The sequence below is a fragment of the Camponotus floridanus genome, unplaced genomic scaffold, assembly GCF_003227725.1.
Source record: "Camponotus floridanus strain SB8 unplaced genomic scaffold, Cflo_v7.5 scaffold53, whole genome shotgun sequence".
NCBI classification, from domain to species: domain Eukaryota; kingdom Metazoa; phylum Arthropoda; class Insecta; order Hymenoptera; family Formicidae; genus Camponotus; species Camponotus floridanus.
The window spans coordinates 487,958-515,874 of NW_020229692.1; the positions used below are offsets into that span (position 1 = coordinate 487,958).

The 27,917-nt window shown below is 35.7% G+C and overlaps 1 protein-coding gene and 1 long non-coding RNA gene across 12 annotated transcripts in view; both read left to right on the forward strand.

Annotated features, from left to right (window-relative positions):
• The window catches only part of LOC112639252, a 77,075-nt gene extending 61,530 nt beyond the window's left edge, over nt 1-15,545 (forward strand). The window contains exon 3 of the long non-coding RNA XR_003123395.1: nt 15,469-15,545. This is a non-coding gene — a long non-coding RNA (uncharacterized LOC112639252). The remainder of the gene's footprint in view (nt 1-15,468) is intronic.
• Nucleotides 15,546-17,439: 1,894 nt separating this feature from the next.
• LOC105253961 (disks large 1 tumor suppressor protein) overlaps nt 17,440-27,917 on the forward strand; it is a 248,261-nt gene continuing 237,783 nt past the window's right edge. For 4 of the 11 annotated variants that reach the window (XM_025412587.1, XM_025412585.1, XM_025412595.1 and 1 more), the window contains exon 1: nt 17,441-18,595. In XM_025412587.1, the coding sequence (XP_025268372.1) occupies nt 18,172-18,595 (424 nt within the window). In that variant the 5' untranslated portion in view covers nt 17,441-18,171. Of the gene's footprint in view, nt 18,596-27,917 lie in introns of all 11 variants that reach the window. The other 7 variants (XM_025412589.1, XM_025412590.1, XM_025412592.1 and 4 more) reach the window with 4 other exon arrangements.

Consider the following 27,917-nt stretch of genomic DNA (forward strand, 5'->3'; position numbering starts at 1 on the left):
ACTGGCCGACGACTTTCTCATTTACCTTCCGCCGTTCTAAATTTCGTTTCGTCAAGCAGGAAGTTTCCAAATTGCATCTATTACCCTGTTACCTCGTTAAATCACGTGATTGAGACAAGTTTCCTAAAATGAAGCAGACGTCCTCTCTTGACTACATTAGAGCGCAAGTCGGGTGTCAATGTTCTGTTCATGTGTGAATTAATGCTGTTAGATTAAGTATTTAATAATTAACGAGTGAATTATTATAAAGATTGAAAGAGAATATCAATAAAGATGTCAGTAATGATGAAAGAATCAAAAAGCTAGATAGCTTGAATTAAGGAAGAATTTGAACTAGAATATAACAAGATTGATAAAAATGGAAAGATATGTAATATATATCAATAAATTTCAATATAAATTTATAAAATGCTTCGTACTAAGAGATAAACGTCCGCTGTTTATTTTTATTCGTCGCTTTCAAGTCACATTATTTGATAGCGAATAAAGCGAAATTAATTTATCAATCAAACGTCATTATTTAACGCTAAAATCATCAAGATTTTATACATTATATCATAACCACAAATGTTATTTACTCTCATTATATCGAGTACTGTTTCGTATTAATTTCAGTGGTAAATTAGTCGAACATATTGCGGTCGCGGCCTCGATGACTCGAAAATACGCAAGAGCTTAAAAGCTGAACGCGATTTTGCACAACTAGAGCTATATAAACTGCGATTTATTATCGATAATGGTAAACGAACCGCAGCTAGTGTTTGGTTCCAGTTTCTCACTGATAATTTTTATCGGTTTTGCATGAATATTCTCGTGTAACTAGTCTCGAGGGATACATTCCCTTTCATTCCGATTCTTTATCCAGAATCGACATGCCATTAAAAAAGTGCTCCAGCCTTCAGCAACGTCATAAATTAATCATAAAAATCAATTATTCGCGCTTCTGCAAAAAAAATATTCGCATTGATATTTATTGCCACGGAGAAATCGTATATATTTGTTCCCTATTTACACCTTTTTTACGCGATTGGATTATATTGCTCGATTGGTGCAAGCCAAATTTATCTTTTGAACGAGTTTGTTCGGGACACGAGCAATTGTCTTCTTGATTTAAAGGCCGTACTACTGTCGTCGCGTAATATATACAGCGATAAGTTGTTTGCCCTCACAAATCTTACTTACCGCCTTGTATATTCAACCCCGCAATGCTCTTTCGACGTAATACTGGAAATACTTTCGTTAAAAGTGTTTTCCTACGAAATTTAACTAACACGCGGTCGCGAGCGCTCCTAATCGCGCCATAAATATCTTACCACACATAAACCCCGATAATACTTCGTTATACTCTATAAATATTAAGCGATCTAACATGAATCGTTCTAAGATGAATCGTACTCCTATCAAATAAATCGGTGCAAACGCAAAAATAAATTATCCATAATAACAGAAATCTACGAAGCATATCATTTGACGATTAAAAGTAATTAAATAATCGCGAATATCGAGGTTTTTTATTTTAATTCAACTATTTACCAGATGAAATCGCGCTCGTTAAATTTTCCAAGCGGAAATAGCGCTTGGTGGTGCATCATTCAACGCTTCTAAAGTTTTCCTCCATAAGATGGATGCCCGACCAGATGTTCCGTGGAATTTTCTACAGAAATTTTATTTCTTTGAAACTTGTTCGAGTGCGAATGATCGAGCTTCGTACATATAATCCCTTAATTACTTGGTCAATATGAAAAATATTTATCATAATATTCGCTTCAATCGTATTCTTGCGCTAATAATCGTCCGACATCGGTTTAATCTAATTTCTCGGACCGTTGTAATCCATCCTTTTGTCCCTTTTCTCGTTAAGATCCGCTCGAGAATTTACTCCGAAGCTTGCTTCAGTCATCGCCGGGAGAGATAAAGTCTGACATTTGATTCTCGTTTAATTAGTCTCTCCCTAAGCGAGAGATAAATCTCAATTTACATTCCATGGAGTCGATCTGCGTTGGATATAACGGTCTGGTAAGATGAGAACACATTCCCCTCCTTACTTCTCACTTGCTGCCCTCGCAATTATCTCGGACGAAACGTGCATCCTTCACCTGCACACGACGGGATCTTCTAATCACTTGTCATGCCTAATGCAAATTGCATGATATAGGTGCGGCGAATCATTATTATTATTTTGAATTATCGTCCTGCCATCCGATATTTATGTAAGTTATTTATATAAATTATTCCATATATACATATATTAATATAGTTATGAAAAATAAAGTATAAAAATTAAGCACAGAAAATATTTTAATGAATTTTACGTATATAATATATATATAATTAAATATATTATGTATATATTTATATTGAAAAGAAATTGTATTCCATATATTTATATTGAAAAGAAATTATTATTCCAATTCTTGTAGAATAAGAGGATCATTATCTTGATATGAATGCAGACCTGTATCAGTCGCTTTTGCATATCTGGTTCGTCGAAATGCTATTACGCTATTGTCTTCGTATCGCCTTTCTTTTCGTTTTCAATGGTGCGGTTCTCGTCATCGGTCCCTCGAGCGCGCATTATTGTTATTTGTTTCTGGTATTATGTTCCGACTTATGTATGTATGTGTGTGTGTGTGTGTGCGCGCGCACGCGCGTGTATGTGTGCGATCGCGAGATTTCGACGTGATTCCACGCGATTCGCGAGATTTTCCAGAAACGACGAAGCAAGGTAAAATCGAATGGCTCGCGAGTTATTGCTATGTAAGCGATTATTGAATTCCTGGAAATGAAACTTTATACGAGCTTAACGTCCGCGCCGCTCTCTTTCCCGCGGTTCTACGAGGTTTGTCCACATATATTGCGATCGCTCGCGATGCCGGGCTCGATCGATTGTTCACTACTGCGCCGGAGCTCGTCATATATCGCATTCCTTAAAGTTTCTCTAACAATGTTGCGCAACGCGATCTAGGACGCCGGGTCTGCTTTTCGAGATAATTAGAAAACAACGAATATAATGGAATACAAGAGCAATTTATAAATCACAAAATGAATAGACTATCAATAATTCCTCTAAATTAAAACAATTATTAACATTATTAACAATTATTAACAATTATTAACAATTATTAACAATTATTAACAATTATTAACAATTATTAACAATTATTAACATTATTAAATTACAATTACGCTAATTAATAATTGTATCTAATTGTATCTAATTGTATCTAATTGTATCTAATTGTATCTAATTGTATCTAATTTGTATCTAATTAATAAAATCGTTTATTTCACATGCAATGAAAATTAATTATGCGATATGGAATATGAAAATCGAAATCGAAAAGTAAAATTATGATAAAAATAAAAATATATCAGATATTATAAGAATCGATTATTATTCGTTTCTGCATTTATTATGCGAATATTGAATTTCCGCTGACTTTTTAATATTGTATTGAGAAAAGAACTTCGTAAATTTAAAGAAGCGATGAAATATATTATCGAAATCTCTTCCACGGCTAAGTATAATAACAACTACTCGATTTCCTTCCTAATAGAAGAATTTTCTTTCGGCTAGTTTCCGGTGGTCCTAACGTAATCACGCGTTTGCTGCAGCTAAGATGCATTGCATGCTTTTCGTAAAAGAAGCTATTATCGAGTTATTATCGAGCTTAATGAAGACGCGAGTTTCGTGTTACACTTAACATAAATTGGCAAATAATACGTTCGCGCTTTTATCTATCGTAATTATCGTTGCGATTCGTAGAATAAAACTGTTGCATTTATTATTTCATAAGCGTAAATTAATTATATATTGCAATTTAATTGTTATAATTATTACTATTATAATTTAATGGTTATAATTACTACTTATAACGCCGATATATAATTATAATCATTCAGAACAAATACTCTCTAATGCTGGTGACAGATTAGCGCGTTTCGTCGAAATGTATATTTAGAACGATTCAAAATGCTCCATAACTTTATGATAATGTTGTTGTGCAACTGACTACAAAGCTGACTAACTTGACTGGAGATATCATAAAATGCCAGGCATGATATTTTGTCATATAAACGTTCCGCGCATCGTAACAAACACGCATCGTGATATAGCTGCTCGAAGGACAACGGAAGTGGGATGCATGTGTGGGCGGCTCATTGACGTTACCCAGCAAGTTTTAATGTCGCGTCGTTTAACGTCCGGACGTCTATTGTACTCCACTCGCGTGGAATGCGATCCATTATCAATTTAATGAAGTCCGTACGAGAGAGAGACAGAGACAGAGAGAGAGAGACAGAGAGAGAGAGAGAGAGAGAGAGAGAGAGAGAGAGAGAGAGAGAGAGAGAGAGAGAGAGAGAGAGAGAGACAGAGAGAGAGACTCTGCAGCACAGACCACCAGCTACTTTTTAACTCTGGCAATTCCACGGGTAATTCTGCCGAAAGTTATACGGGGAACGTGTCATGTGCAAATTGCTTCACGATGAAATTCGACGTGTCTCTGTAGCGTTGAATAAAAATTTGATACGAGACACGCGCGCGGCATTAATTGATAAACGTGGTGTTGCATGGCGGATTGAGCGTGTTGCGCGTTTACACGTAGATTGCTACGACAAACGTATGTTATTAAACATTTCCATGATCTGATCGCGCAGTAATTACTAATATGGACGTGTCATCGTGCTAATCAATCGATTATCACTTATTGGAGCGAATGCGCGATAATTCGATAAAATCATTCGATGGACTCCTGTGTTATTATTATACAATTTGCAATATCATGATTATATCGTTGTCAAAAGGACAATTTAAAATTTTCCTTTAAAAATAATGATAAAAATGTACGTATGTAGAGCAATCAAGTATCATGTATAAATAAAACGACGTTGTTGCGTTTAAATCGTCAAAAATTCGCGTTGTATAAGTTGTGTTGCATGTGGCCCTAAAGAATTCATGTCACGATCCACTTGAGTATCGTGGACTGCATAACATGCCACTATCTCGTTTACGACTTTCCAAAAATTTAGAATTGGCTAAACGTGTCGGAATAAGAATTGCTTAACGAACTGTCTGGCAAGAAAACTTGGATAGTTAACGAGACGGACATTTTTCATAAACACTGAAAATAATTATCATTTGCTTTATTACTTAATTTTTCAAAGTCAACAAAGATATTTCGCAAATTAAAGAATTTCGGATTTTTTATTGCATTTACATGTAAATAAAATTAAATAAATAATAATACATTTAGAGAGAATTTTTGCATGTGAATTTTTGTACATCATCATTTATATATATTTGTACGTCATTGAAAAATATTTAATTATTATTATAGTTTAGTTTACTGAAATAAAAATTGTGAATAAAGGAATTGTAGTTATTAAAATTATTATAATGCGATTAAAGACTAGATTACGACTCTTAAAAGAAAATCTCAATATTTTCCATAATAAAAATTTTGACTGAAACTTTTTTCGTTCAAAGGTTGTTTTACTTGAAATCAATATTTCCGAGGATATCACATTTATATGATGTGTGTATACATGTAAAAAAATTACATAAAAACATGCTCTTCATTAAAGATTCTTTTTCCGGACATGCAATTTAATTACCAATATATCTGGAACTGAGCAGAAAAAGAGAAAATAAAACACTAAAAACAATGTTGATGGCTGACTGTCTTCTGCAGATCGAGCGTATACAAAAAAGGAAAATATATTTGAGAGAAATAATGCGCTCAGAAGAAACGCGATGCGCCGAGTGTTCTTTTATTCCATGGATTAAATCTAAATATATTAACATATAATAAATATGTTAATATATTAAAAATTATGCATTTTATTAATATTAATAGTTGCAATTTATCTTGAAATATAAATCACCTTCAATTGTGAAATATTTATTAATCACGTTTCTGCATTTATTTTATGATTTCATTAATCTTATAAGTGAATGTTTTACGATATCTTTTGTCGAGTGAACGAGGAACGATCGGCAGAATAAACGGTGATCAATGCTCAATGTTAATCGTGTATTAATCGCGTTAATGATTCTGCTGATATCGAATAATGGACCGTGATAAATCCACCTAAATCCGAGCATGGAGAAATTTTAATTGAAATTGATTCAGCATTTACATATATGATGTACAATATAGAAGAGATCGCTGGTGCGCGGAGTGATTTAATGAGAATATATATAGTATTAATTATCAATGCGTGGTTAATTGGATTGTTTTAATCGCTTCTCCCAACGATATTAATATTTACCAACCAAAGATTCTCTTATCGTTTTATAATGTATAATATGTAGAAAAACGCACAGATACTATAAAATCACACGTGGAAAAGAGAGCTTTATTGGAAGAATATAATAAATGATATTCTACGTAGTCGATAAATATTTCTCATGATATACTCTGTAGATGAAAGATTGGGTCAAGATCATGAATCGTATAACACTCTCGCGCAATCATCGCTCGTTTGAAATTTATGGAATCTGCTGCGCAAACGGATCTTTATTCCGAAAAGATTGGAAGTCGATGAAAAAAGGGAAGAGCGATCCGGTCAAGATCGTGAGATTCACGCGAGAAATGGACGAATGGAAAAGAGAAAGGGGAATTGTGATGAGAAGCGACGAGGGAGGAAAAATCTAGTGGGTCCCCGAGGGACGCTACGAGGGAATTTTATAACAAGATGAGGCGATGGTAGGTTCGAGTTTTTCCAACCGCCCAATCTGCGCGAGGCAAGCCAAGTGGGAACACTTTAAGGACGCAAAGTCCTCGGGGAGTCGACGTCAATGAGGCGGCCAAAACTTCTTCCTCCAATGGCAGGGTGCCATCGCGCACATCCTTTCAAGTCGCGCTTTCTCACGGCTGCAGACATTCATTCTTTTTGCCGGCACTTTCTTACCGGACGAAAAATGTAATCGAGCACGCGACAGCGAGTTGCTTAATTTCGTGGAAACTGCACGGAGGGGCGCGTGAATCGACGCGGAAATTCTCGCGTGAAATATTCTTCCGCCGTCGAGCCATATAAATGTACATGCCGTTTTACATCTTGAAGGTCCCATTTGCAGCGAGATAGATGGATATTGCATAGACGTGTTGCGCCAGAAGTCGCGCATTTATTTTGCCTGCGAGCGAATTTGAAATCGATATATTTTTTCAACGGGAATATCGATTAAGTCTCCGGTTTCAAAAATTTCTTGAAGAAGATGATTTTTTTTTTATTCCTAAAGTTTTATTTTTAGCTGGACTCCTCTTGTCAAATTTATATTTCAAGGATCGAACAATTGCGGTTCTTACATTAATTTAACTAATGCCGACACAGTAGCATATTATAGTTAGCATAGAGAGATAACTTCCACAATTTGTATGTATATATATATATCGCGAGGACATAAAGCTGTGAGAAGTTAACGTGTTGCGGAAATGTAGATTTGCTCTTGGCATTCGTGTTTAATTTCGCAGACGCATATATCGAGCTTGTCGCGTAAATACACAGTGTGACATATTAATAGAAGTATAACATACTATATCGGAGAACTAGTTGCAGAAATACTGGGAGAATGACACGAAATAATAAATTGCGAGAAATTGGAAAATTAAAATTATTAAACCGAGATAAAATACAATACCAATTGTTTTGAATATTTATCAGACGTTTATATAAACATATTAACCTCCATTTCGGATTTGTAGAAAATATACTGCTGGTACATTCGCTGTCATTTTTTTGAAAATTCCGTAATCATTACGGATGTTTTCGATGTACGATTCGAGGAACATACCTCTTTTATCGATCTCATATCACTATATTTCTCGCCGGGATTCAGATCGCAGTCCGAGCGGACGTAATTTCCAACGGACTACAACGCCCTAATTCAATGCAAAGGTGGACGCACCGGCACAATGGTGACCTGCGGGTGCACACGGATCAGAAATTCGCACGTGTGAGGTAGGAGACATAATCGTAGCGGTGGAGGCGGCAGTGATGGTGTTTGAATGCGCCTTCGCGTCGAGGCAACGCGGGAGGAAACATCTAGAGTACGGCTGTCGCGTACAAACGGGACTTAATTAAATCGGCTCTAGTAGCGTGCGTTGTTCTGTATATGTTACGATAAACATTTGCCAGTTAAATCGAGCCTCTCAATGTATTGTTATAGTTCATACGAATTCTAAACGAGCATATAATGCCTTTTTAATTATGGTTGCGAAATTAACTAAAATTTAATTACACCGTCATGCCATCGATTACGTCGTCTAATAAATTAATCGACTTAATGTATCGATATCCGCTTCGCGCGATTCGTATGTATGATACTTTATTAAATTTTTGCGTTATCGATGTAAAAATATTATATACGCGAACGATATGAAATTTAATTCGGTCGTATTGTATGTAACTCGTGGGCGGATAAATAACATGAGCGGGATCGAGAGTTCGCTAGCGTTTCGCTGCGAGTTATAAAGTCGTGCTTACTGGGCGAGCAATAAACGTAACGAAGCAAGAACCTCGCGAGGAATCTCTACAAATTTCGTTACCTGAGCCTGGTTCTGGCAAACAAACTTTGCGCGGGTATAACTCTCCGAAGGCTTTCTTCATTTTCAACGGGAGGAACGGTTGTGCCTACAGCACCGGAACTAATCAATGTTGCTTTCTCCTACGTTTCGATTAAACTAGGTGGAAGATAAACACTGCATCGCGCTGAAAATGATCACAGAATAGAGAAAATGCGTTAACCATGGATAAAGAAATAGAAAGAAAATTTATTATGCGCGGATATCGAGGGCATTTTTTCAACACGCAACGCGATGATTGCACGCTAGATCATCGCTAGTTATTATAACGCGAAATCTTTCTCTCTCTTTCTGTTTTTCTTTTCATCTTTCGAAAGATTCGCAGTAAATTGCACAAAGGAACGGTCTTCATTTTCTCTCTTTTACGATTACAATGGGATTACCAGTATGCTTTTCCTTTTGTGCGAAAATTTCATTTAATTTTTATTTAAAAAAGAAATATTAATATTGAAGAGTCGCTATTCAAATTCGTTCTGCATAAACTTTCTAATTAATAATAGGATAATTAATATGCCGGTGTACTCGTTGATGATTACTCGATAGCACCAAGATGTTATTTTAGATTACAAAGTTCATTTATAAAATAACTACTCGCACGTCAATCACACATCGGTATAAAAAATCTTGATAATTTGCTTGCAGCTTGTTTGTTGCAAATTTTCATTATACAAATAATTGTGATCACTTTCGCAACTTTTTCATTTTCCATGGCAAGAAAGCTCGTAGAATAAAGAATTTTCTCTTTTTGTTTTTTATTTAATCATCTATTAGATGATGTTTCATTATTTGAAAAGTAGTCTCTTACAAATATAATAAGCTGCGTTAAAATATATATATATATATATATATATATATATATATATATATTTAATACATATAGTTTTTAGTACTTGAAAATATTTATGTTGGTAATTAAAAACGATAAGCTCTAGTTTATCCTATTCATTATTTCTACAAAGATTATATCAAATAATATTTGGTATACAACTTTTACATATACAACTTTAACGGCATGTTATAGAAAATAACTCGGAAATATTATTCGCTTTTACATACGTTGAAGTTCTGCTCAAAAGTTTTTATGCGGTTTTATTCGACTTTGAGAGAAATTTTTTCCGAAAATATGACTAACAATATTTACTACTGAATATTGAATTATTACCGTTATATAGACACATAACGACGTTTAATGCTTAAGTAGTCGAATAAAAATTCGAATAAAAATCTTGTACTTCTGGCACTAACAATTGTAGAGGCTGATTGCAAAAAGAGAAAAGTCAAAGATCAAAACAGGGAAGAAAAAGCAAAATTTATTCTTAATTAAACTTTCGGAACATTGACACTCTTTCTAGAAACCAAAAAAAGCTAGGAAAATTTATTCAGTGTAAATATAAAATAATGTTCATCTCACAGATTTTTGAAAACTTATATACTGTTGTATTTTAAAAATTGAATCTGGTTGAAAAAATTATCACTTGATTGTTTACATAATTTGGGACTTATAAACATTTCGACGTTTCACACACGATTATGCGAAACATTATAGCATAACAAGTACTAAACATCTCAAGTTCTTATTCTGTTAAGACACTATGGTTCGATGCCAAAAATTCGAATTTGTATATAAACTAAACATAATATGTTACGATTTGAATATTTATTAATATAAATATATATTTTTTTATTATAATAACAGTGTAAAATTTCAATTACATATATAGTGTAAAATTGTAATAATATATAAAGAAAACAAAATATACAAGCAAAAATTTTTGTTTCGATTACGCTTTAAAATACATAAAATAAATTTTTAAAAAATTACAAAAGGAATGGCGAGGAATGCTTTCACTAAACATTTAACAAAATAATTTTCGCTTTCAGCGATCGGAAATTAATTGAATTGATGATAAAATCGATTTTTTTCATGCAAAATTTGAAAAAAAAGAGAAAGGATTTTCCCGACGTTCCTGTATTTTCGCAATTTATTTGGGAACATTGCACCACGCGTCGATCGACGTGCAATAACATTTGGCATGTATAATGCCTAAAATAAATAGTGCTGGCTTGAGAACCAAATTTATCGAATGCATGAATTAGTATGTAGATCTAAGCGACATTTGTGTAAATTTTGCTGGAAAGCTTAAATAAAATGCAAAGTTTACAAAAAATTGGCAGAAAAGTTTAGATAAAAAATAAACCTATTAAAATCATTTTTCTCTCATGGCACAGTAAAAATAAGTTTTTATACGCAATAAACTAGGGATTTTAAATATAAAAGATTAAAGAGAGCAGTGATCAAGATAGCGGAAAAAATACAAAGGTGTATTCGTGGTTCAAACGATGCAGACGCACCTGCGTCGCGCTAAAAAGCACATTCTTTCCACTCACTTTAATCCGAAATTACGGGCAACTTTTTTCTCATTCTTTTTACTTAGCCTCGGAATGGAGCTACTTGGCCGGAAATTACAAGAAACTCATTTGTAAAGAGTATATTATTAATATTATTTATTTTTAATATGTCTCGATCCGAGAACAAAAACACTTGAAGTAATCGCTTGACATTAATATTGTAGAAAATTTCATGAAATAATATAAATATAAAAATGTGTCATGTATTTTTAAGCAGTTATATACTATTTACATATTTACTTTTTGATTTTAAGGAATAGATTAATATTATCATTTTAAGTATCTCAATAAATTGCACTCTTTGTGTGCATCTCTAGCCGCTGTATTTTAGGATATTTGAATATAAATTTTGTGAGAATATCAATCGAGGCAAAAGAAGATAGTTACTCAAATTACAAAATTCTTTAAAACGATTGACGATCCGTCATTTCTTTGTGAAAATCTTGATCGAATCGTTCCGCCTTCCGTTTGTTCGTTCGCGGTCGCGACTCTTTGTTAAAAAATTATTAACGTGCGAGCGACCGTCAAAGGACGCACACAATTTCGCGTGTTTGTTTCTGCAACTTGCACAAACTGCTGTAATCGCGCACCGGAATCTGCATTATGCTACCCGTATGCTACCCCTATCCCCGCGTTTTCGAGTGCCGCTGCCCCATCAAGTTTGCATCGAGTTTACTACATTCTCTCAGTTGCTCGTTAGATCTATGCGGTGGTTCGACGCGGCACTGTACTCCGTCTGTTATCCACAAAGGGAATTGAAAGCGACGGAGACGCTCGTTTCTATCCGATAAATTTCTTTTTTACGACTACGAAATGCTTGAAAATGATTGAAATGTAGAATGGAGTTTAATCGGGCTTGGTAATAGATGGACGAATCTATAATGTCTGGACATTTTACAATTTTCTGCATATTTGTAGAAATACGAGATTGAAAAATGTAAAACTAAAATCCCAAATATACCCTGTGACGAATTATAATTTTACAAATATCGTCTGTTTACGAAATCGAAAGTTATTTAGAATATCCGCATTATTGTTTTCGTCAAGGCAATTATTAAAATTAAGATCAAAGATTTTGAAACATACCTTGTATATTGTGCACGAAATTTTTTATATTTGCCACCATAAAAAAAGCAGCAGAGTTCAAATCAGCGTTTTATTCATATATGCAGGTGTCGTGATTGCGATAAAAAAGAGACGAAAGAGAAAAAAGAGTCGACGAACGCATATGCGAAATTATTTAACGCATATACGAATCGCATGTGATATTTTTCAGCACATCCGGCAATTTTTTTTTTTTTACCTTAATTCCAAATCGCTTATCGCTGAATCATTTGAGATAAAGGAAATGCACAGCTATTATTAACGATGCGAATCGTTAAAAGCCTCTTTGTTGCTCGAGAGAAACAATTTATTTATCGCTGCAAAAAGAAAGAATGAAAATATTGATGTGCGCGAAATTCGTAATATTGCTAAAAGGAATTTATATTTGTTAATGTGTTTGTTACACATCACAATTTGTTATTTTATTATGATTTTGTTTATTATATAAATTAGTTGTTTGAAATGAGAATGCAAACAAATAATTTACAGTTACAAATTACAAATAATGTACAGTTACAAATAATTTACAGTTTAAACATCTTATATTGAAATCGATGTAATTATATTATTTTTCTAAAATGAAATTATTCATTTATCAAGCTTAAAGTAAATTATATTTTTATAATGAAATAATTTATTTTTATGCATTTTACATATAAAAATATTTTACATTTTATTTTATTTGTAGTTAATTGGAAAAAAGTGTGTTGCTTAAAAGTAATTGATTGAAAAATTATATAAAATGTCTTATTGCGTTCCTCTTATTATAGGTAATTTTATAATAAAAACACAGTAAATTAATTCACAGTAAATTAATTAATAATTAGTAAATTAATTCAAATAATTTCGTTAGAGAGAAAATTTAAGATGTTCTGTTTCTAATTTCAAAGAATAAATATTGAAATTCTTACGCTTCGTAAATTTAGGTCTTTAGTTAATACTTTTGGATTAACCTATCAGGTATGTAAAAGGAACCGGAAAAATCGGGGCTTACGAAGAAAGAAAATAAAATTGTTCTCATCTAAAAAGGGTCGTTGAAACTTTTAAAATATGTTCCTTCCTTCCCTTTATCTTCTCATCGGGTTATCCTGTTCTTGATTTTACTTTAGTTTGAAGTTTGTAAGTAGAATAATCTAGGTTTCAGAATAAAAAATATAATCTCTGTCTCTCGTTCATTTTTTTAAGATAGGGATGTAAATGGCGGACATAATGGAAACAGGCGATTATTAAAAGCATGAAACACGAATAATAATAATAAAACTATTAAAATATCCTATAACAAACGTTAATCTCGCTAAATGAAACACGGTAATATCCTATATCCGCTCATGCCCCTATTTATTACACTACATGTAATATTATACTCGATTTCTATTCCAATTATTTCTATTCCAATTATGAGCTAATAACTATAATATTTACGTACACAGCGATAGAAACAAATATTAATCCCGTCGCCGGTTGTCGATGGTCCGTAAACAATAATTCGTGTCCCTGTGCAAAATTAATTTTTACGACCGCGTCGATTAAACGGCATCGCCGTTGCCGGTCGAACGCATGCGGACGACAGTGGGGAATGGGGGGCGGGCTAATGATTCATCAATTCCAATTCCGATGATTTACACGCCTGCGAAATTACGCTCGGGCGTTTTACCGCGAAGAAATACGATGGGTCTGGTAATCATCGTGCAAGCACGATGTATCAAGCCTCGTTCAATCGGCCGGCCTTTTTTGCCATCCCTCGTGACAATCCCCGTGAGCACGTTATTGCGAGGGTTGACGATGGTGCGTCGAGAGTACACGGTCATCGAGTCCGCCTGCTGCATTATTTCCGACATAATCGCATTCGTTCGCGGTTTATTGGCTCGTCGTTAAATCGATATATCGGGCGTGCGCGAAAGGATAACTGGCTAAATGAGTTCTTCCGGTGGAAATTCGTCCATCCACAAAATTTGTCACTTATTCAACCGATTTAAGAGCTCGTTGACAGCCTTTATTTATGCACAAAAGGATGCCGAAGCAATAAAAAAGATTAAACGAGTATCACTTGAAATGTAAAGAGAAAATAATAAACGCAGAAGGAGCTAAAATTGAACAATTGTAAAAACAAATATACGTGTATTGTACATTCATGTTATGCAATGTGCTTTATTTGACGACAGTACACTGAGATATTTAAATAAATATACGCTACTCGTCGCGCAATACATTCAATTCGCATGAAACCACAGTAGTAGTACCGTTTTTAATCACCGTGAGCACTGATGCTAAAAGCGATGCTCGACGAGACAGTTATCGAGCTATTCAGCCTGTCGTGGGTGGTAACGCAGGTAACGCAGATCCGGTAAATCCCCGTGCAAAATCGATATGTGTAAAATCGGCGGCGCCAGTCTCGCGTATTTCGATTTATATGCCATGTTTTCGTTTCCATCCCCGCGATACAATGGTGGCGATGAAATGGATCAACGCGCGTTGCGGATGAATACTCTGCGGCGTTGCATGAAATGGAATTTACACAAGTTTTAATTGCCGCCGCGCAAGACGGAAAATCTCTATCGCGAAGTCAACTTAACGGAGAGGGTAGTTGCTGCCAGGAGGCTGTCGGTGCTCGAAGAACGCGCGCACAAGTGTTTTCACCCCTCGAGCATTTTGACTCGACTCGACATACAACCTCGTCGTCGTCGTCGTCGTCGTCGTTTCCTTTATATATCGCGTCCCCTCTCGTAATTTACAACCTCCTCGCGAGGAGCGCTCTTTCCGTCTCTCTCTTTTTATCTCTATCTTCTTTTCTCTTTAGCGACGAAGTCAATCTCTGGAACTTTGCTGACGTTTCTGTTTTATTGGACGCAATCTGTATTTACGAGCCGGCTCTGACGATGGACCATTTTATTCCATCGCTATTACATTGTCCCTGTGCATTGCGGTAGGTTATTGGCGTGATCGATATAAGTTGTCACCAATTTCATCGCTGAAAGCTGTATTGACTCGCCTTCTCTTCTTTGATATGCTGTTTGTGTATTATTTTATATAAATTTTAGAATATGAAATATTATATTAAAGCAAAATTTAAATGAATTCGAGAATAATCCGATATAAGGAAATAAATCATGCAGTTATTAATATGATGTAGTTAATAAAATTTCCATCGACGAGAGACCAGCAGTTTCGTGACTATAAGCGAGAAAAGTATATTGTAAATTATCGATCGATTATCGATCAAAAGAATCGATCAATCCGCTATTTACGAACCATCGTTGCGTAGAGGGAGTCCATTGAAAAATTCTTTTCGAACGAGCATCGAATTCGCGAGCGAAATCGACCGCGCTTCTCTCGCATCGGTAATGCTCGAAGGTTTGTGCCACGACTTTTCCAGGATAGAAGTATCGGCCGGAAATCTGAGGCTGCGGAGCCTTTCAAGGGGAGTATCGAGGCCACAACTGAAGATCCGAAGAAAAAGAAATCGGTCACTTATCGAACGTTCCTTGCGAATGGTTTTCACCCGTAAATCACCGAAACTTCTTTTCACATCTAAAAAGTCCCGTTATCGCCGGATATCAAATCCGATCGCATCCCTGGAATAATATCCTCGGTCACTTGCGTGTACAGAGTGAAATACTCTGTGGGAAAGATGCAGATGCTAGTACGAGGAACTTTTTTATCGAAAAAGATTTCGACGTAAGATTCAATGGTAAATATTATTTGAAAGAGCACGAAGGAGATAACGCGAACTTCAATCGAGTCAAGAGGATTCTGTACAGAAAGAGAAATCAAATTGAACCGAGATGTATACTGGGGGAGATGATTTCTATCTTAAGATTTTGTATAATCAAGCTGCAAAGTGGTTACAAAATAAAATCCTTGAATAGCCGACGGTGAAATTAATATCACCTTTTATCGTCGAAGCTGGATCGTTGTTGAAGACGAGCTCCCGTTTCGAACGTAGTCGTCGACAGATTGACAGGAGTGAACCCATTCAGTCAGATTCGGACTCGACAGGAATTGATAACGAGCCGCTGCTTGAATGCAAGCAGTCACTCAAGCCTGCGTGAGGATTTCATTTTAGCTAAATCCGCCGACTGTTCGACCGCAAAAGCAGGATCCAAGTATGCCTGATATTCCGCCGTCGCCGCGATGGGGTCAAGCGAATCCTTTTTCTCGCAGCGATTTCGTGACGCAAGCGCAATCCTGAAGAAAAGACCGCATCTGAATACTCAGCTGAAAAGCTACGTTCCGCTTGCAAACACTGTGTAATCTCGTAGAGAGTAAAGGAGATACGAAGAAAAGAGGTTGGAGTCTCGTTGTATCGAGCGCTCTTCTACTCCTCCACCCTCTTCTCCGCCTGTTCTCTTTCTCGCCAATGCTGGGGATGAACACCGAGTAAAATTCACTCATGCGTAAGGGGTGAGACGACCGCGAAACCGGAATTGCCGTCCCGATGGGACAGAATCGCGTTTCCAGTGCGACGTTATCGAGAGAAGAAGAACGTCAGCCTCGCGTAATTCGATGGACCACCACCAGACGGAATCCGGCAGAGGAAGAAATGGCAGAAGTCGCCGGGGACGTTATCTGGGAACGGAACTCGATCGTTGAAAGTTGGATGAGCGAGGCGTAGCCACGGCTTGGAAATGAAAATGGCGATTATTGGGATAGTTCCTGGGAAATATGCGAGGATCGCATTTCGGGGACGTCTTTTATACTTTTATAGAAGTATTACCGTCATCGGAGTGTGCCCGGGACCAATCGCTTAGCTTCCTCCCGTATTAAGGCTGTATCGATCATCTTCGTCCTCCTCGTTCGTCGATATTCGAAAGAACCTGGTGCCTTGGTTGATTTTTCTTGATATTCGCACGAGATTGGAAATCCAACATGTCTTTTTTCATTACTTGGAGAAGCGAATTATAAATTAGAAGACTTCCGCGTCGGCTATTTTCCTTCCAATCGGATTGCTGTCTAATTGATAACGCTCCTCAAGAAACGAATAAAATAAATCGTAAGCAAATAGAAAAATCTGCGGATGTTGGACTAGCATTTCCAATTTGCATAAGGATTAAGTCAACGGAAGGAATTAATTTTCCATTGTTTATAAGGATCTTTGAAATTATTCGGTGATTTCAAATCTTCATTTCATTAAATTAAATAATAGTTTTCCTTTTTAGTATAAATATAAAATTCATATTAATCGCGCGAATGCGCTATCATTTCAATACTAGATACACTAATTTATCGACACTTATCGAGCAGCCTTCAAGGAGAACGGTGCCTTGCTCATTCGCTCAATTTTCAGTGATTCGTAAGTCGAACTCTATCTGTGAACGGGAAGAGAAAGAAAAATTTCTGACCGCTCGCTGGATACTCTTATATTCTTAAGATGCGGTACGAGCTCATCCTGTTAAATCGTCTGTGAAAAATGCGAAGTGCTGGCCATAGAACGCGCTCTTGCTATCTCAGACAAGAAATGTTCATAGAACGCGGATCTTAATTTCTACGGATGAAATTGTCGGGAAGTAAAATCGATGAGATGTGACTGAATTCACCCTTCGATGCGATCGATTTCCGACTATTTCGGAACGAACGTCGAATTGAATTGTATATCGCTGTAGCGCGACAACATCGACGTTGAGACGACAACAGGAACCGTGAATCTAGGTCAGAGAAGAGGACACTAAACAACAAACAACGGAAACTCTCTGCCAACGCGAACATAGAAGTCACTCTTGAGAAACAGTAAAGCTCGTTGAGTGAATAATTATTAGTATTCGGCGAACTACGAAATTAAACGAAACTTTGATTCAAATCCAGAACACACGAAATAATCGCTTTGAGGATAACGAAGAACGGTCCACTGCCAAAGAGAGCTTAATAATTCTATACATCGCAAAGTCTCGTCAGGAAGCCGCGAAAAAAAAAAAAACACTAATTATACGTAATAAAACGCAGCTTGAGGAAAGTACATCTTCGCGCGTGCTTGCTTAATTAAAATCGCAATCCTGCAAAAATAGGTGGGCGTTAAAAAAACGGGAGGAAGTAGACAGAAAGAAGAAAGAGCGATAGACAAATCCGCACCGAAGTCGGTGATATGTGTCGCGCTGGCTCCCGGAGCCTCGATGACCTTGACCCCGCGAGCATGAAGCACCCATCGAGGTCAGCGGGTCTCGAGGTTGCTATGGCACTCTTCGGCATGGTTTGGCTGCTGCGCGTCCAGTCTGAGATGCGTCGTTGCTCGAAATGTCGGCACGAAGAGATGCTTGCTCAGCAGCAGCAGCATCAGCAGCAAGTGCAGCAGCAGCAGCAGCAGCAGCAGCAGCACCATCATCATCATCATCATCACCAGCATCACCAACAACAACGTACTTTATCGCAGACCACTAGTCTGCTGCAGACGATGTCCGACGACGGTGTTAGCTCTTCCGCCAACACTCTGTTTACGTTGGACACTCCTGGAGCGGCTGGTCCGGCCGGAAGTTACTGCGAAGTACATGGATACGTTCAGGCGAAAGAAGGTAGAGTGCTTTTCATGTCTCTTATAATTTATCGTTCTTGTCGGAGTGAGTTTATTTCTGTTAAGTAAAATTTGATGTGTATGCTAAACATTTTTTTACTATAGTACAATACAGAATAGCGCGTATATGAGATAAGAGGAAAATATTTATACTTTGATTTTCTTTCAAACTGTCAGTCGCGTATCGTATGCATTATACTTATCGTTACCGACATGCGCCTATATCGAATATTCTTTAAAAAGTCGATCATTGATCGCTCGAATGTGAGCTTCGCGTTAAAGTTCCAAGTTCCTTAGGGAACGGAGTCGAGAACGAGCAAAGATACGGAACTTTTAGAGAAATTGTGCGAAATATAGCGGGGCGTTGTGCGGCTTTTATTGTTCGCGCGGCGAAAACAGCGGCGCCCGATAATGGGAGAAATGGTTTCAGGCAAAGAGAAACAAACAGTCTCAACCATTCTTCGCATTTGCTTAAAATATGATTAAATAAAGATCTCTGAAATAAAGATACCGTGAAATACGATATGAAACACATTGCGGTGATAAATAATGGAGATTATCCTCACAATTACGACGTCACGTCGGTACACAAGTAAAAAGCTTTTTTCGCTATTTTTATTTTTACTACACCATCCCGAAGCGCACGACCTACTTTCATTCTAGTCAGTTTTACGCCATAAATTCAAAAAGTTTTGTTACGCCTCCGTTTTCTGATCTTGTTCCGGTAATGCGAGTCCGGCGTGTTGCAAGAATAGAAGAAAACGTTTCGCGAGTATCTGTCGTGATAAAGTTAAAACGCAAAACTCGGTCGTTAGGAAACGTTATCGACAAGTCGGTGACAGATGACAGCTCGCACGTGCGTTTTAGAGCGACATTATTGCGCGAATAATGAAGAAGGACTCGTGTGAAAAGTGGTACAGGCCGATCCGCATTGTTACGCATGATAACGACTGCGAATCGGATGAAACTTCCGTTCGTTGGGCATAAACGGAGTTTTCCACGAGCTGTTATATTTATCGACGCCCTTCATCTGCCAGTCGCGGCTACATGACGAGTTGCTGAAGGAGTTTATTGTGCTTTTATATGGGACGTTCTCGTTATTTCGCGGACAATGCTCGAGAATGCGTCCCTTTTCTGTTCTCTTACGATGTTAAATAATGCGAAGCGAAGAATCATGCTGAAGCTATTATTAGCCTCCGATAAAATGTGTCGGAATTGCGCCAGATGTTCCACGTTTCGCGAAACGCGAATGTCAACGGTTTCTCATTACAGCAGCTTCTGGCTGGAAAATATTGCAAGATAGCGTGCGGGATGCTAATGCACCCGCGAGACGCAGTTTAACAGATGAGCAAATTGTTTTCGGTTATTGTAGCAGATAAACGAACAGTCGTTCTTAGCTCCCAGCATTCACAGCTGAGGCTTAGAGAATAACCGTTTCCAGTATGTACATTAGCAGACGGTGGCGAAAATTACTTGCTGTTATGTTAATATTCGCGAACATTTAACAAGAGCTAGTCTACAGTATGGAAAAGGTTTAATTTGTATCTACGTACGTATACGTACATTTTCCATGCTTATTACAGCATCGATAAAATGAGCTAATTACGATTAAAATTAAGACTTAATTATTGGATAGAAAGTTTGAAGAGAGTATTAACTGAAAATTCGTTCTATTCTACAATAGTGTTTTTATCTCTTATCAGAGTGAAACATTTATTTTATTAAAGAAAATAAAATAAAGTAAAAAAATACACGTGCTATGCAGTTTCGTCGTCGCGATTTCGAGAGAAAAAGGAACCGAATGGAGTACGAGTTGAAACAAATGAGTCAGAGGCTGGACAAAAATTTTATCCTTCTTGGATAATCATCTCATTCGCGCACCAAAGCGCTTTTACGCGTCTGTTGTGCTGCGACATAACTAAAATTCGTCGAGCTTTTCCGGTGGAAACAAAGAAGAGCGACTGAGGGAGAAGAGGGAAAAGCCTCTTGCTCGGGTTTGTCCCCTTTCTCTCTCTTCGTTCGGCATTTATCTGTGGACGCACCCACACAGGCATCAGCCAACTCTATTCGCACACGTACACATATCACGTACGACCTAGTTATGAAATAGTTTTGCTTGCGCGCAACGTAACGGCGACTCGGCGGTATCGCGCTTTAAAGCTGAAAGCATGTTCGTGTTGTGTGCGAGTGGTGGTCGCCGTATTGTTTCGAGTTTATTATCTTCCACTCAGCCTGCGACTGTCCCGCGAGGGGGACGCGAAAAGGTTAGATAAAATGGCGGAAGGACCGATTGAGAGAGTGGAGCAAGGCAAGGAAGACTGGAAAAAAGTTTCGGACTTTCACGATAATAATGCTTCGAAACTGCTGGAACGCAATCTTTCTGTACAATACGCGAGTCTGTAACCAAAAATAATTCAGATAATACGTGATGTTTCGAAATTGATTTTTCTTTTTTCAAATTTATTATTTTCCTTCTAGATTGAGGATCTTTCTGATTAGAGAATAATTCGATGATGTAAAAAAATTGTGAAAAAACAAATTGGAAAATGTTTAGTTTTTTTTTCTAATATTTGAAATACGAAGTATTTAACTTTACTCAATTTATGATACTTTTCTTCGGTGGAAATTTTTGCCTTCGAAAGTGGTTGGCAAATCTTTCAAAATGTGAAAAAAAACTCCTAGTCAGCTGCCACAATTAAGCGATTATAACGGACAAGAGTCCGTACGCTCTTTCGTAATTCTGAATATATTCAGCATACGTCATTTCGCGAAAATAAAGGTAGTTAGGCGAACCTACGTCCAGCGTTATGCTGTACTAATGAGCATAATTAAAAAAGTCTGCTTCTGAAACCTGTCAACGTGCGCTCTACATACGTGACATGTTATATTAAAAGAGAATTTCATGTGTCTGCGAAATAATGACGCATTCTTCACTCTACTCTCATTAAGGCATAAAAATTAATTTAAATTTAAACTATTTTCCAGTAGATTAATTCGAAATCAATTATTTATAAAATTGAATACGATGCGTATGAAAAATTCCTTGCATATTGTGAACAGGAAAAAACGAGCATATTTTTTATTTGAAGTAGGTTTAAACAATTTTTTAAATAATATTATTTTATATTATTTTAAAAATATAAGATAAAATAATATTATTTTTCACTTCTTTGCAAAGAAATTTTAATTGATCAAAAAATCGAAAAGATAACAATCTGAAATTGATATAATTAAAAATGATCGATATATTTATTGCAGTTTCTTATTATTTGTGAATAAAAAACAATTTTTTGCACATTTAATTTCGAGATTCTTGGAAAAGTTAGAAACACTGTGAAAGCTATTTCAGTACTTTTAGCTGAAGAACAAAGGTTGCACCGATTTCATACGTTTGTCTCAGTTTTAATTTCCACGCTGTCCTATATGCATACTACAAATAAAATGTTTAAAATTCCTTTGCAAACAGGAAAAAACGAGCATATTTTGTATTTGAAGTATATTTAAGCAATTTTTTTAATAATATTATTTAATATTATTTTTAAAATATAAAATAAAATAATATTATTTTTCACTTCTTTTTAAGAAATTTTAATTACTCATCTGGTGACAAAATAGAAACATTTTTTCTGCAACGGATGAGATATTAAAATCTCCTTGTATATAATCGTTTTAAGCTAATTTTTTCAATTACTGATAATACTACTTATAATATTCTGTATAATCTGTTTCCGATTTTTCACGTATGAATATCAAATTCACGATAGACGATAGTGATTCTTATGCGATTCCGTAAATTGCAGATACTTCAAAAATTGCACACTTTCGAAGAACATTAAACGCATGGCAATTAACCATTATTCGTTGCTATTCCAATAAAATGTGCAGGTAATAGTCGAAAGAAATCTATCGAGAAGAGCAATTTGCGAGCCATCCTCAATAGATCCGCAGAGAATTTCTCTCCCAAAAGTTATAATTTCATATCTGAAAACTTTTATCTTTTGAATCTTATCCAAACTACACGTTTCATAAACCTTCTTGCGAAAAATCTGTGATGGTTCATCTTATAAGCTTCAAAAATGCATTTTATATTACAGTTATAAATTACAATATGTGTATAATAAATGTTAAAATAAATATTATGATACATTATTCTAATTATTTTAAATGTTTGTCTAGAATTATTATCGTTATTTTGTTAAGGTTATTTTTTTTAATTATGTAGAAAAAAAATTGCTGGTACTCTTCGAAATTAATTAAATCTTATATGCATTTAATTATGCTGCATACACTGTGTAAACAACGCATTTTTTAATGAATCTCATATTACATTAAAATATCACGAATTTCGTAACATAAAACTATCACAGGTTACTCTAGATCTTGCGAAGATTTTTATATTTCTTATTTACTACAAAAGATTGTTTTCTCTCAATATGTTTCATATATACAGCTTTTCATTATTATTTTTTTTTCTTTTTAATTTTCAATTCTTTTTAATTTCTTCTTTTAAATTTCTATTAATTTTATTAATCTGGAGCCGCAGATCAGTTTTTTAATAAAATTGTCAAAACGTCAACAAGATTATAGTTAATTCAGAGTAAATTTAAAAATCATTTTAAGATATAATTTTAGTCTTTTTCAAATCTAAATTTATACTAGTTTTGGTTTACTAAGATATTGTAAGATATAAAATTATAAAATAGGAAGTTCGATAAAATTTAGACTAAGAAATCGATGCTTATCTGAAGAAATCCAGCAGCTGATGAAAGACGACACGATGGAAAATGCGAAGTATCTTGTATTTCATCATGTCGAACAAGTACAGTGAGCCCTATTCATCGCTTACGAAACTAACTGCGCCAATTAATTTCTCTCTCTCTCTCTCTCTCTCTCTCTCTCTCTCTATATATATATATATATATATATATATATATATATATATATATATATGTATATATATATGTATCACTTTCTTTCCTTCTCTACAAAGCAATTAGCAGCACTTGTTCGACGCTTGCCATTACTCTCGCGAACAAATTCGCACTGTCTTGTTGAACATCGCAGGACCCAAGGGCTACATTCATGTGCGGTCGACTATTATAAAGGACAATCTCTTTTGTTACAATCTTTTTTTAGCTGCCCCGGCCGTTTTCTGCTCTAATTTCAAGACTTTTCAGTAATGGACTTAAGTAAAGCGACTCTTTTTTTAATAGTGTTAGTTTTTAATACTTGTTTTTTTTCACGACTTATGATGCAAATATTCATGATATTCATGAATTATTGCACAAATATAATACATGAATAGACTTATTATATAATTACAAAAAACATACAGACATAATTATACGAATTTTCCAAGTGGGAGCGATTTAGTGGAAATGTATAAGATAGAATTCGACTAATTATTCACATCCGCGTAATAGGTTCTACGTATCATATTAATTTGGGTACGAACGACCAGATTTGCCTTTCATTTGTCTGTGAATTCCGTGCAATGTTACGCTCGCATGAACGGCGTTTCAGACTGAATGGATAATTAGCATTAATGAAGACGTCAGCGTTTTCATACGAATATCACGAGTGTAACAGTTAGAGCAATAATATTATAGTTAACCGCGCTATTCCAAGCAATATGCCTGGCACACATAAATATATGTTATATGAATATGATATAACTTGACAATTACTTATCTATAATTATGTCAAAATATTATCTGATTGACTTTGAAATTATTTGAACTGTTATATTAATTTCCTGACTAAAACACACATAACAAATTGCACTATTTTCTCTTTTTATTCTCGATTAGAGAAATGAAAAAATTCTTCTCTATTGCATCAGAAAAATATTTTCTTCTTCTATTTGAAAATTAAGTTAATAATTTCTGATATTATTGAACGCTAAAAATACTTAAATTATATATAAACTGAAAGCGTATTAAAGTAATATTCTTTCCCGGATTATGCAACTTTGTTACATTTATATTCTCTCAACCACGGCAGATATTAACAACATGCATTACGCTGCACTCGGTGCATCATCAAGAAAATAATGCAACGAAATATACACGGTGGCATTGCAATTATTTCTGAAATATTCGAATACAATCATATCAAAGAGAGATGAAAAATATCATGAAAATTGTTTTTTGGTTTTATAAATTTTTCGAATAAGATTTCTTCACATTGTTGAATAAAAAAAATATAAAATTATTGAATCGCTTAAATTAAAATAAATACGCGTGTGTGTGCGCGGGCAATTGAAAATTACCCATCACCGTAAAAAAAATGTTATTCTTATATCGAGTGATGTGAAAATGCATTAGTCTCGGTTCATTTTGCTTTATCAGAACATCGGCATTATGTTGTCCGCCATTCCATGCGCAAGACGATGTAGCTGAGCGAGAATAACTGGAATCGCGAAACGCAATGAACGACGAAAGCTACAAATGCAGCTCCAGTAGAGTTCGGCTCGCGGAATTGGAAGAAACGAAGTCGATGCAATCCCACTAATGTTCCTGTTAGAATCGCGTCTACACGATCGGCTCGGCCACGACCTATAATGCGTTTCTGGCATTCCCTTAAATGCAATGATGCATCATTCATCAGCCATTCGATCGGCGCGCGATCGCTGACTCGCATCCCTCATGACACATCACCGGGGATGATTATCAACTGATGAAATTATTGCTATCTCCTATGACGAGTTAATGTAAACTAAATTTTCTTTTCTCTTTCGACAATTTTATTCCATCACGAGATAAAATTGTTCGATGCTGTGCAAGTTTTGACGATATAAATTGTGGGAATTACTAACTGAAAAATATATTGTGCTAAAATCAATAGCGTGATAGATGCGAGAATCGTGTTTATTCTACTTACATTTCGCTAACAATACTCATAGACAATGGAAGAAGTAGCGCGATACGATTCCCTTTTTTCCTCTCTCTCTTTCTTTCTCTCTCTCTGTTTCTCCCTCTCGCTCTCCGTCTGCTCTCACATGAAGGAAAACCAATCCGTACAATGAAATTTCTTGCACAATACCCTGGCAGCACTGCGTATAGCGGGCAACAATGGCAGCATTTCTGACGCTGCCATCTCGGCTCGAGCACCAGGCTCGACTAGTAGTGATGTCACGTAGGAAACTCGATTTTCTCACGATTAAGTAGCTATTATTATACGTTATGACTCCTGCGAGAGCCCAACTTCCTGTGCCAGACGGTCCTTCGACAGAACCGCCACATAATAGTAATTACGCCAACCTGAGAATGTGACGTTAGCGGAAATCTCATCTCTCTTCCTATGAAATTTCTACAGCCTTCTGATCGATTGAATGTTCGCGTGGATTAAAGGTGGGGGCGGCATTATTAATTCAGAGATTATTGAAACTATTTTCTCCGTCCACCTTAACATTTTTACATAATTCATATTCTACGTACGGATATAACTTTGTATATTTTTCGCGCAAAAGCATTTTTGCGCTCTGTATTATGTTGTCAACTCTGAATTTGATTTATGAATCTTCCAGTTTCTTTCAAATTACTTCGTCAATCCCGTGACAGGCAATTTGCCTGTCGAACATTAATCGTCGACCTGTTGTGTTTTAAAATTATATTCCATACCTCTTAATTTTTCCGTAATCGAAGAAACAAAATACGAATGAGGAAACAAATACCGCCCGCAAATTTAGAGCAATTAAAAATTTATTAATGAGGAAAAAGAACAAATAGCGACAGGTGAGACGGTTGGTGGTAATCGAATGATCGAGGAAAAATTCAATAAAGTATTAATATTGCATCGCCGGGAATAATTTCCAGTGAATAATTAGAAAACTGCGTCCACCACGATAGCGAATTCATCTTCACGGCGTTAGCTTAAACCGATTATCAGCGTCAGTCTGCGTAGCAGACCAACCAATGCCGTAGCCGGTCCGATAATAAATATATGAAAGGTTTGATAAATTGCTCTCGCGCAACCACAAACACACTCACGCGCGCACACACACACACACAAATACATACACACACCAATTTTCAGACACTACCGCCGCACGACGTCTGCCATTTATCTTATCCGATGTACTCCATCGACTATATGGAACTTGATCATTTTCGGAAGAGGAATCTTCGAGCGACAGAGCTCTTTGCGAAAGCAAGTTGAAGATTAACCGTTGCATAATTCTATTGACGTGCATCAATTTTGCGGCTCATTCAAGAAATTCAAATGTATCTCGGACGCTTGATCGATAAACTTTGTGAGAAATAAGAACAAATTGCTCCACGTACTCTTGTAATACACATTTACTTGATAAATCGTGACGAGAAACTTCCCTATGCGACTTTGCATTATATGCACCTCATGCTTCGTGTTTTCTTCGATCTTTCATCGTGCAAAATCACGTCTTTCGTTTTTCTGAGAAGATTATCAAGAAGATTATCGTGATTAATTATTCTCCAGCGGGCGAGTTTAGAAGAAAATAAAAGTTAGAGACAAACAATCGCACGTGCGTTCTGCTGATCTCATGAGACAAACCAGGATTAAAAATGAATTCTCTGTGTTATTGTTTCAATACAAGTTTTTTTACAAGTATACTTATAGATACAATTATACACATATTTATGTATGTATATATGGTCTATACATATATATATATATATATATATATATATATATGTCCCTTGCTAATGTAGGATGTTTAATATAAAAAATCATTAATATAATAATTTATTAAAAACAGGATGATGTACATCTATTTTATATAAAAGCAAATCATATTGACGATTGATCGTAGCTACGGTTTGTTTACCGAAGAATTGCACCATCCGAAAATTAATAAAAAAACTGAATCAAGTAGCACTCGCTATATATATAGGTCAGTCAAGAACAGAGATAAGCTACTATTTACCATCAAATTATAATATGTCAGTAAAATGCACAATTGGCGATTTGTCGTTCGAATTAAAGTCGTGCAAATTAAACGTGTGTTGAAGACAACGTACGTCGAAGACGTTCTTAATTCGCGAGGCCTTAAAACTTTTAAGATTTCGTCGTTTATAATCTTAGGAAATATTCAATGTGACTTCCTCGTCCGAGAAATGGGAAGGAAATAAGAAAAAAAATTAAGCCGACCAGTCCTCTCGCTGAGAAAGATAATATTATTTGATTATAAGAGAGATGTAAATATATATTTGCGAAAATATACTTGAAGAATAATATCTTGAAATAATTTCTCTAGAAATTCATAATTTTCATTAAGTAAACATAAAATTATTAATTTTAAGTGGCACAAGTTTGATCATTAAATTAGATGTATCACAATATAA